General features: G+C 44.6%; 2 protein-coding genes across 2 annotated transcripts; both read right to left on the reverse strand.

Annotated features, from left to right (window-relative positions):
* Positions 1–482: 482 nt before the first annotated feature.
* LOC144129108 (ER degradation-enhancing alpha-mannosidase-like protein 1) lies at positions 483–4,430 on the reverse strand. The gene is made up of 2 exons (XM_077663020.1): positions 3,151–4,430; positions 483–3,039 (listed from the first exon to the last, which is right to left on the reverse strand). The coding sequence occupies exon 2, from the start codon at positions 2,684–2,686 to the stop codon at positions 944–946; it is 1,743 nt and encodes a 580-aa protein (XP_077519146.1). The 5' UTR covers positions 2,687–3,039; positions 3,151–4,430; the 3' UTR covers positions 483–943.
* On the reverse strand, positions 4,080–11,417 carry Unc50 (Unc50 RNA binding protein). The gene is made up of 8 exons (XM_077663021.1): positions 11,270–11,417; positions 10,388–10,602; positions 9,266–9,291; positions 9,122–9,187; positions 8,867–8,987; positions 6,938–7,077; positions 6,541–6,633; positions 4,080–4,430 (listed from the first exon to the last, which is right to left on the reverse strand). Exons 1-8 carry the CDS (start codon positions 11,270–11,272, stop codon positions 4,294–4,296), a joined length of 801 nt encoding a protein of 266 aa, XP_077519147.1. The 5' UTR covers positions 11,273–11,417; the 3' UTR covers positions 4,080–4,293.
* Positions 11,418–11,483: the final 66 nt, after the last annotated feature.

Below are 11,483 nucleotides of genomic sequence, written 5' to 3' on the forward strand. Positions count from 1 at the left end.
ACACGCGCTCGTTATCCGCAGCACATATTAGCAGCGTGTATCATCAGCAGTACTGAACTTGTTACGCTGAAAGTATTTCAGAACGAGCGACCGGCGAAGCTGCGACGCACTGATTCGTCTTTTAGAGGACAACCTGCCATCTGCACGTGCGCTACCATAAACCAGCTGGGAGGCAAACGCCTCTGCAAGCTGGAGCCGAGATGCGTTTCGGTCAATCCTCTACGAAGCGGTGATAATGCTGAAGCACAAACGGATGGAGGCGCGGAAACTTTTTATCGCCTTTGCGACAAGCTGCATGCCAACAGAAAATGTATTTTTCCCAACCCTTAAACAGGGCAGCCGTGAACAGTACATTTCCGTGCAAACGACGTCACGCATTATAAGGTAGCAGATTTCTCGTTGTGAAACAGAACACGCACCTCTGTTTTCCTGTCGGCGTTTAGCTCCGCGCGCAGCCACACAATAATGCAATAAAATAGAGATTTTAAATGGTGCACAATGAATTTTTATTGGTAGATAATGCGCAAAAAAATATTTTCAGTTGGGCACACGAAAATAAAATATGGCAACTCTGTGCTGAAAGCACATGACCTGAGTTCCTGAGTCACACAGATTTAACTCGGTATTTGCATTAGGATTTATGTGGTCCACCTTGCATATTTACAAGGTTTTTCTTCTATTCAGATTGAGCAATATATTGCAGTATCTTGTGCAAACTGTAGCACCACTGTGCTCCCAATTTTGATGGAATGGCCTGCACAAGAAATACTGTCTACTGTGCAAAAGAATTCACACATGGTGCAAATATCACATATGGCATTCACCACAGTCCACCATGCCTACAAGTGGCACTGGCAGCATAGGTTCGAAATGTGCTCCTCTGGTGTCCAGGCAAGAGCCACTGGAGTAATTACGAATCTGCGTTGCTACGACTAATCATCATTCAAACAATGTCTCTGTCCAGGCCCAAGGACTGGCTTATCTGTTGCAGATAGTTGTGCTTTAGGGGCAGTAAGTACTGCCGTTCATCAGGCACTTTGTCACAGTGACGATGTGTCTCATTAAGCATCCTAGCCACCAAGGTTGTCACAGTCTGCACACCTTCACCAATTGGAGTGACTACACTGGGCGCTTTCCGACTTGTCACAGGAGTTGTCCTTAGCAGGCGATTAATTGGCAGTATGTGCCCCTCTGTTGTAAAGATGTACTTGGCAAAATGCTTGTTCAGGGGATTGTCAACGTCAAACAGCAGGTAAAGGTACTTGCACGTTTCACTGAGAAAGAAACTCTCCATCCGGTCCTCCAGAGACTTGTCCTGAACGTTATGTATAGTGGCATAGCCACATGCTGCCTTGGTGTAATTGTTAAGGCTGTGCAGAATGTCTCTGCCAACGTGGAGGTAAAATGGGTTCTTGGTAGCCCGATACAAGAGGTATGTGGATTCGATCAGTTCGGGTCTCAGCGGGTAGAAAGACAGGTCTGGTGAGACCTTCTGCCAGTTGAAGCGCTCGGGGAGCGCACCGAATCGCCTCCAAATGGCGTAGAAAAGCGCGTGGCTGCAGATGGCTTCTTCGATGTCGCCAAGCAGGACCTGGATGCCCGAGAAGGAGGCCTGCAGGGAATCGATCCAAAGCGTCGATGTGGATCCATCCTGCATGTTGACATTGACATAGAGTGGGTGTTCCCCGCAGCCCTCGTTGCACGAGACCCGGCCCTTGCGCATGTACTGCTTAATGACGCTGTAGCTCTCGTTGAACATGCGGAAGTCCTCCATGTCGCCAAACAGGATGTACGTCTTGAGCAGGTACTCGTAGAAGGAGTCGAGGCCCGCACCGATGCCGCTCATCTTGCCGACCCATTCGCCCGTGTTGACGTCCACGATGTTTCCCAGCAGCCCCGTGTCCTTGGCCCTCAATTCCCAGAGGGCTCGCGTGGCGCGCCGGGCGGCCTCCTCGTACGCGCTGTCGTCCAGCAGGCGGCTCAGCACGCCGAACTCGAGCAGGAGCGAGCCCGCGCCCGCCGTGCAGGTGTGCGTCGAGACACCGCGGGGAACACCGCGCCGCAGGTTGACCCGAGGGTACGGGATGCCCGTCCGCGTGTTGTCGAAGGCCGGCAGTAGGCGCGAGGCGAGGTCCTTGGACAGCTGCAGCAGCTCGTCCTGATAGCCCGGCGGGCGGAGGTCTCCGAATGGCTGCTGTTCGTCCGTGATCAGAAGATGCGCCGACAGCAGAGCTCCAAGCAGCCGAATATTGGCTTCAAACACCTGCACCACGTTGTCCTTGTCGAAGGAGACGTGCTCTAGGATGAGCCGCACGGCGTTCCTAAACTCGCTCACGTTTCCCATCACGGCCAGCGTGTCAAGGGAGTCGACCAGCGTCAGCGAGTAGTCGCCAAGAACATCGTTGATGTTGATGTTCGAAGGGTTGTCGTAGTCAGGGCCCCGGCCTGTGCAGTATATTGGATTTAGTTCGTCCTTAGGGAATGCGTACTTCATGTAACTGTCGTATCCGAACTGGAACATACGCTTGGCTTCCTCGGCCATGCTGAGACGCAGCTTCTCCGGGAAACTGCCGTACTTGCGGTCGTAGAAACCCGGCTTGTAGAAAAACACATCATAGCTGGCAGTCCACGGAGGCAGTGCCACGAAGACGGCTACGATTATCGCAGTACGCAGTGCCCGTCCCATGACGGCGGCGATCAGCCGCTGACAGCGACGCGTCTCGCAGCAAAGGTGTCCCGCCGCTGTGTCGTCATCCCGCCGATGCGCTACGTGGACGGCTCAGCAGAAGACAACACATGGGGCGCAGCCGTCAGCTCGACCACAGCGTGCGGACGAAGTGCTGCTCGACTTGACATGCCACTCGAGCAGCCGCGGACCGGACACGCCTTGCTTCGACTTCCAGCTGCGGTCGCCCCCAGCTCCGAGCACGGCGAGCCGTTTACGGGTCCGCGTAGACCCCGCACCTGCCCGCACCAGACGACCGCCCCAGAACGCGAACTCCTCGCCCACCCCTTCCTTTCGAATTGCGACCGGCTTGTCTCGGATAGCAATGGCTGTTTCGAAAGGGCGCGTTAATTTAGTTTTGGTTTCGAAACTACTTCTGGCGTTTTTTTTTTATTCCTGCTTCATTTGCTGCGTTAGGCTCGAACTTTCCTTCCTTTGTAGCCGTACAGCTTAGTTGGTTGCCAGTAATTACTCACTATTAACAAATCTACTCCACCAAGTGTGCTTCCTCTAAACATTTGAGCAACACTATTCATGGCTAAAAAGAAACAGGTTTTATTGACGGGAAAGGCAGCGAGGTTGGCCGGAAAAATGAATATCTGGCCTGCTACTCTGCACTGGGGAAGGGGAGGAAAAAAAACAAAAAACATAAAGCCACGATGGGGGATGATGATGATGATATGGGAAGGCAGATGAAAAGAGACAAGGCACATTTTCTAACATTACAAACGAGAGTCAAGGGCCGTGTTGCTTAAAAAGCGTGAGGGAGCCCGCGTTGCCTGTAGAGTTTTCGAACTCCCTGGCCAGTTGCCTAGGGTCAAATCCTCCGAGCGGGGCCTGCCCTCAAAATACTTCGAAGTAGATGCTAACATGAGTCTTCCTCGTGCATATGCTGGGCACGCCACTAAAACATGCTCTACAGTCTCGAGCACGCCACATGTGGAACGGCTTGAAGTTTTTCTTCGGCATCTGAACTTCACACGAGCCACTGACTCATGGACAGTTTTCAAGCATGCTCTACATGCATTGTTTGAAACGAACACTTTTTGCAGCACATATTCACAGTAAAATGCTGCACACTGTGTTGCAAGGCCGATATAAAGCAACAGCAGTTTCATTGCAAAACACAGACCTAGCACACTACATAGACCCTCTTCAACCACCTAGCAACATTTATCTTCTTTAGTAAGCAAGTGCATTTTCACATTTCTTGTGTAATAACACAGCTGCCATGTGGTCAAAAGTGCATGGATGTTTGATGTGAAAGCACTGACATTCAAATTTTCTGGAAAGCTTGCACACAACCTGAAGCACTAAAAACAAACAGCTGCGCAATGAAATAGTGAAGAGAAGATATGATGTGGTACCACATATTTATTTATACATGAGACCCATACATATAAGTGCACCTGCAGCATTGAAGATATATTTTACAATTTTACAACCATCATTCTACTTCAGGGAAACACAAAGACACATAATAAAAGAACAAAGTCCTTCTCTTCCGAGACGCTCCAAACAAAAATAAGATCACACATCTCCTTGCTTGCACTCTGGAGTCCTTGAATTTACATCACCCTGTAGGCATAGAAATCATTCAGGGCTTCACAGAGGTTCACATTGCACACCAAAGTCACAATATAACAAAGGAACAAGAGTGCCAGTGGGTAGAGAAAAATCTGTGTATTCTTCAGGATAGGAAGAGCTGTAATAAAAATAAAACGATATCATAAGAATTGACTATTCGCATGACGTGCTCTAAAATAAGCATCTCACACATGATACAAAAAGTTCAGCACAGCAATACGCCCGTCTTCCCTGGGGCATAAAAGCACCGACGTAAAGTGTAGAGTCAGCTGGTAACCTCAAGTGATTATAATCATTTACAGTCAGATATTGGATCCAAGATGGCATAAGCAATAAATATGAGGTGAGGTCAATGCAAAAGCCTTTAGAGATTCTTATTTCTGCACTCAAACTTGGCATGAAGTGCTTTTAACATCCTGTCTGGCTGTCTGTGCACAAGAAATTTGTAATTAATGCTACAGGAACTCTGGCTACAATGGCACGTCTTCTATGGCACAGCTGAGAAAATCCATTGTTATTCAGAGGCATGAAATCAACATGACACAACTGCACAACAGGACTTTCTACAGCCCAAAATGACCTGGCATTGGCCAAATATGTCTGAATCAGTTCAGCATAATAGACCATCAAACAAAATAACCAAACTGCATGGTGATGAGCAAAACCTTGAGATAATTTTTAGTTTTCCAACCCTGGAGATTTAAATGGGACAGTATGCTAAAAAACAAAAATTAGCACGCATAGCTAAAATAGTGCAAGTCAAAATAAACATATCCAGAAGTCTTAAATTTAAGGCAGAAAAACCTATGCGACCCTCCATTATCAGTGCTGAAGGGGCCAGAACTCTAAGAACTTCGGAGTTTTCAATCAAGCTTTCCTTGAAGTCAATGTGCCTCACGCACACATAACTTTACAAATTCTCAGATTACTGAAGAGAAAAAATGTATGCTGTGGCCATCTAAATAGTGTTCAACCCCACCTCTGAGCTCATAACCGAGAAACTAGTAGCCTTGAAGGTACTTCACTGCACATATTAAAACAGCATAATAGTAGTGGGGGAAAGGTGAAAAACAAGATGCATGGCTGGAGACCAAAATTGCATTCCTGCACAATTGTGCATAGTGGATCCCATGGGCTGAGGGATTGCCAGGAAGTAAATTATTCTTTCTTGCTTTTTCTTGGAGTTTTTTGTTGATGACCAAATGCAACTAAATAAAACACTTGGGCACAACAGAGCACCATTTTCAATGAAAAAAATTGACCTTTTCTGCAAAGCATATATTGAATTTCATGGAAGGAAGGATATTCTTGCGCTTCTAAGCCATGCTTTCTGACTTGGGTTTTGGGTGCCGGAGGCAGACTGAGCCTTCATATCCAGTAACCAAACACCCATAAAAGCAGCTCTCATTAGCGCCCACCATTGCTGCAGTTCAGTGGCAACTTTTCAATATTTTTTTTTTTTTTTTCATTTAATTGGTCATCGTTTTGCACGCCCAAAGTGAACAGAACACTGACAAGCAAAATAAATGCAACTTTATTTTTTTGAAGCCAATACTGCCAGCCAGTTCTGCAGCAACCTGAAGAATGTCACATGTCTGATGGTCAAATCCATATCTTCTCCCCTGTGACATACTACCTCCTCCACTCAGTGACTTCAGTTGGATGACCAGCCATTAGGTCGCGTTCCAAATGGTATTCTTTCTCCCAAACAGAGCTGGGCACCATTCATTGACAACACATGAAAGCACACCGTCCCCATACATATAGGTCAAGCCTCAATCAATTCTTTCCAACAATGGTCCTTTTCTCACCAGAAATTCTATCACGGCACGATGCTTGCTGCTCCACTCCACTTCAGCCATCAGTATACAGCAACCTTCAACATGACTCAATGCAAGACCAAATTAAAAGTGAGCCACATGATTCGTAACAATTACCTAGAAGGTTTTTGCAACTTATATGCAACATTAATACAACACTGCAACACTGTTGGTCAACAGCATCAAACACAAGCTCAGAACTTACTGAATGCCTCTTGTAAAAACCAACTTGCCTTGAAGTCACCTCCTTCTCAGCTTATAATCTTGATAAATTTTGCATTGTAGACTTGTAGCATTGTTACGAAACAACCTAACTGCTAAATTGGCTGATTTCAGTAATATAGAGCATGGTTCATAGTTCTGAAAGCCACAAAAAAAAAAAAAAAATCCGCAACACATCTGTCTTACCGCTGTAGCCGAGGAATGTTATGTAAATGTAGTATCCCAGTGCAATCAGCCACAGGGTGTTGCCAAAGACGAGAGAGATGTGGTGAGAGAGAACTGCAAAAGAAACAAGAAGAGGTGGTTGCTGTGCACACTAGCTTATGCAAAAAAAGGACGAGGCTATCTCACATCAGCTAGACCACAAATCCTACACCAAGCAAAAGAAAGAGAAAAATCTCTAATAGCATACCAGCTGCTTAATTTCTGCTCCTATTCTGAGTGTTTATGTGTGCTCATACCTGGTGATAACTTCAATGCCACATAACCCTAACACTTCCTCAGAATAGTGTATTTTAATGACGTCTAAAGCCCTTTAACAGAGCACGTTCAAATTTAAGTGAAGCAAACTTGCTATACTTACGCCGTGAGAAGAACAGCTGGAAGACATGCAGAACCACAAGTGGAGGAAAGAACGCATTCAGGTGCACATCAAATGCATAGCCCCATTCAACGTCCTCAGTGCGACAAGTGGGCTTCAGCAGATACTTGTTACTGATGACCCTAAGCAAGTGAGAGAAAAACAAAGAGGACTTTCACAGTGAAACAATGCTGACTGACCAAATTATCAACCAAAGACTGATAATTTTGGCTAATTGGCACATCATGTTGAATCGGACAGCACTAACTTGGACAAGTTTGGACGAAGGACAGTGACTCTGACAGTCCTGTTTGTAGTCACTGTCCCTCATCCATATTTCTTCAAGTTGGTGCAGTCTGATGCAACAAGGTGAAACTAGCATGTGACCCAACCACCTTCAATTAAAGCTTTCATGAAGCAAAAGCAAGCATTTTGGTTTCATATGGCCATCCCACACCAGGCTGGTAATATATGCATGCCTTGACCAGGAACAAATTGCAACAAATAAGTACTGGTATGTGTCAGAGGCAAATTTTATCCTATTGAACTGCACTTCTGAACTCTGAATTATGGCTGCAATCATGGCTTAAACCTTTCGTTATAGCAAAAAAACACCAATTTCTGTTTGGTTCTTGATATATTTTATTTATAAAACTGCAACAAATAATACATACTCTGGCATATCAAACTGAAGCTTATTTGTTAAGCCTTTCATTAAATAATTGTCAGGTTATCAGTGATCAGATCTGAGATAACTATCTGCAAAAATAGGAACCAAACAGAAAGCAATGTACACAAATGGTAAGAGTTAAGAGATACTAAGTTGTGCTATGGCAGTAGACAAAAAACGTGTCATGCTGCAGCAGACTTTAAGTAGACTATTATAGAAAATTTATTCCACTTTTCAGGTATACCATGAATTTAGTGTTTCTGACACTTCTGTTAAGTATATGGCGAAGCAATTGGTTGTGACAATTAAGTGTAGGTATGCTGCACATGTAATGCATGCACAAAACAGGAGGCTCCCACGTGCCCCATTTTTACTTACTTTAAAACTGTTGAAACTTCCTCTCAATCGACCTTTTTTTTGTGCTTATAGTACAATGATTAAAAGAGGATGAGTGGCTGTTCTTGAGGTTTAGGATGTGCTGGAGATTTAAAGTATTTGTATTCAAGGTGGCAATCTGGCCTACCTCAACACATATTTTTTATACTGCAATCTCATTTCCATTTAAACAAAGTGGGGGAAGAAGCATATATGAAGGCACATAATGGCAAAAAGTAAGAGAAACATGCAAGCTGAAGCAATAAAAAATAAATATAAGAGACAAACAACAGATAGCATAGAAGCATAAATTCATTATACAGAAGTGCAAAATAAACATACAAATTGAAACAGTGACTAAATTATTGTCACATCTGATCCACAGGTGTGATTAGGTGAGGGCACGACATGACTAGCAAGTTTGTTTCAATAAATTATTGTCAGCGAGGTCAGAAAACCAACATAAGTCGCATCATAATAGTAGTATATGTGTTATTGCAAAAATTAAGCCCATACTGGTAAAACAGAATACTTGAAAAATCTCCATAAGCCCAAAGCCATATGAGGATGCATGCAGTAACCTAGGCCACTACTATGCACGGCAAGATGCATTAGAAAAATTATGCAACCCAAATTTGTTGCCAAGAAGTTAAGGCTCTTAAAAAGCAAAACACTGCAAACATAAAACAGATATTATTTTACATTTTTACTAACATTTTTATATTTCTACCTCTCTAATACAATTGCTACTGCTTGGATGAAACACACATCCTTAAGCTCAATGCATGCCCTTGGCAAGTGCACATTAAACGCACAGAAACAGAGAGAAAGAGAGAAGTGTCTATGTGATAAAGGCAAGAGCTGCACACACTGGCATCGGCACTTACCACAAAACAGAGGCCACAAGCACGCCCATGCCTATGCAGTCAATGAAGATGACCCACAGAAGAAACTTGAGGAAGCCCAAAAAGTTGATGTGAAGGATTAGCACAAATCCCACTGATGAGGCTACAGTAAAGAAGAAAGCAAAACAGACTACAATTAACATGCATCTTCATCTACAACAATGCTTAAAATGATGCAGCTTCAAGTGGGCAAATGATGCAAACACACATGAGCAAACATGCAATGTGGTGTCGTACCCACAAGCCACAGTCCTAGCAACACCAGAAATGCAGGGTCATCCCTGGCAAATTGGTCTTTCGTCTCTGCAAAAATTCCAGACATCGACTTAACTCACTAATACAAAAGCAGATACACTACAGCCAGGGAAAATCAATGCTCACGTTTTCTGTACTGAAAGTTGCGATACCTGCAAGGAAAAGCAGACAAGGAGGGTTGAATGAGGGGGCTTATCAAGACATGTACGAAGGAAGCCAGCAGTCACCAAAACTAAGGAACACAGAGCAATGTTTTTATTTTTTTAAATATAATTTGTCGTGTTGATCAATGGGAAATTAATACTGTAATTATTTTATCCCCAGAAGATAAATGATTAGAAACTAGAAGAAAAAACAACCACTTGCCGCTGGTAAGATCAAACCCATGACCTCCGAATTTCGCGTCTGGTGCTTTACCAATTTAGCTACGGCAACAGCAATCCAATCTTCTACTTTCGAGTGTATATATTTTGCGTGAGACCTAACCTTTGGAGTGTTCACCAGCGTCACATTCATCTATAGTAGCAGACTTTCTAATCAATTATCCTTCAGCGATAAAATAATACTGCTATTAATTTCCTATTGATCAACACCAGAAATTATAAAATAAAATGGAAAGATTAAAGATTCCCCTATGCTCCTTCGTTTTGACGACTGTTGGCTTCCACTGGAAGAAAAAGAATACATCAATGCTTCGGCAAACTCACTCACTACTAGTTGTCAAACACAAAAATGGCTTGCCTTCATTATAGCCCCAATGATACAGAGCAAATTGAAAAAACTGTTGCAGCAAATAGAAAATTGCCGAGTACTAAATATTACAACTCTTTGCAGAGGCCATGAACAGGCATAGTTATATCAATTGCCTGACACTTCTCCTTCAAACACTGGCAATTTTTTATATAAAATTTGCACCTTCTCGAGTTCATTAAAAGAAAAAAAAAGGCACCTGCCATGGCTTATTTTACTCGTTCAGTGCTTCATCGTGTTTCAATAATGAAAAGAAATAAAAATGCACTAAACATTTCCAGGCAGACATTTTTTACATGTTATGAACATAACTGGATTAGGATGGAAACCAGCCGTCGTGACAACGTGGCCCAGGTATCCCCTTTCGTAACCATGAAGCTACATTTGTCGAGCTTCAGTCCGGCTTTCTTCAAACGATGTGACATAACCGAGGCGATATGAGGACCAAGTGACGTCCACTTTGGTGATCCAACAGGCAAAGTCAACTGTAATGCTCACACTTTCTGCGGTGAAATGAAAAGGTAGAGCATCTGCCACATGGCAAACTGAAAGTCCATGTGCCGCACATGTATCAGGCGCCTGAGAAACTTGGAGCCCTTGTCCTTGGCACTGCGTTTCTCCAGATGGTTGGGCGTGGGCGATGGCAATGGCGAGCTCGAGTAGCGAGCGCCGGTTGATGAGCCACCCATCCTGTCTTTCGAAATTCTTGGGTCCTGCAAATGAACAGCCGAGCACGAGTCATCAACGCGATAATCTCTGCAACGCTAGGTCAGAGTAGGGACAGACATTTCAGCGTCCAGAACTGGTTTCATTTATGGTTCATGGGGGTTTAACGTGCCTCTAGAATTTCGCCTCCATCGAAATTATACCGCCGCGGCCGGGATCGAACCCGCGTCTTTCGGGTCAGCAGCCGAGCGCCGTGACCACTAAGCCACCGCGGCGGGCCCGTCCAGAACTTTCGCGAGATTTTGCCGCAAAATAAGAAGCAACAGGAAGCATTAACGTATTTAGAAAATCCACACGTGCACACTTTAGGCGACTTACTGCCGCTAAACTTGACACTCTCAAATAAAGCGGGTAGGTGTAAGGCGAGTACTGGTTTAGGAGCGTCCCGACGTGTCAGCAATCAGCATCGCAATGATGGCAAGAGAGCCTTGCACTGTGGCGAGAGACAGCGGGAAGATATTAATCCAAGCAAGCATTTTAGAGATTTCAAATCAAGAAAAGCAATATCTCTACACGCTAAGGGATACAGTAGAGCGCACACTGACGTAAGCTCGATCGGTAGGCGTCATAGTACTGCGTTATTGCGAGCAAGAGCCGTGCGCTGCAGGCACCATGCTCGCAAACGCATTTTTGGAAGTTCACAAACCACCGTACCATTATAAGACAATGTTCACCGTGAACATCTCTGTCCGCAACGGCTTGGAAACAAAAGCAGGGCGAACTCTACTAAACTCGAACACCGCAACCACGGGGTGCACATCAACACCGCACATCACCAAATCCGAAAGCACACAAATAAAACGAATTGTCGTCTACATGGTTGCCATAGGCGTTTTTATTTCGACTACTAAAATCCACCAACTCGTCC

This window comes from Amblyomma americanum, chromosome 4 (genome assembly GCF_052857255.1).
Source record: "Amblyomma americanum isolate KBUSLIRL-KWMA chromosome 4, ASM5285725v1, whole genome shotgun sequence".
Classification (NCBI taxonomy): Eukaryota; Metazoa; Arthropoda; class Arachnida; order Ixodida; family Ixodidae; genus Amblyomma; species Amblyomma americanum.

Coding starts and splice junctions, on each gene's coding strand:
- LOC144129108 (XM_077663020.1), bottom strand. CDS start 2,686: ATGGGACGGGCACTGCGTACTGCGATAATCGTAGCCGTCTTCGTGGCA.
- Unc50 (XM_077663021.1), bottom strand. Junction 8,988..9,121: donor GCTAGGACTGTGGCTTGTGG/GTACGACACCAC, acceptor TCTTTACTGTAG/CCTCATCAGTGGGATTTGTG. Junction 7,078..8,866: donor CTTGTGGCCTCTGTTTTGTG/GTAAGTGCCGAT, acceptor TCACTTGCTTAG/GGTCATCAGTAACAAGTATC.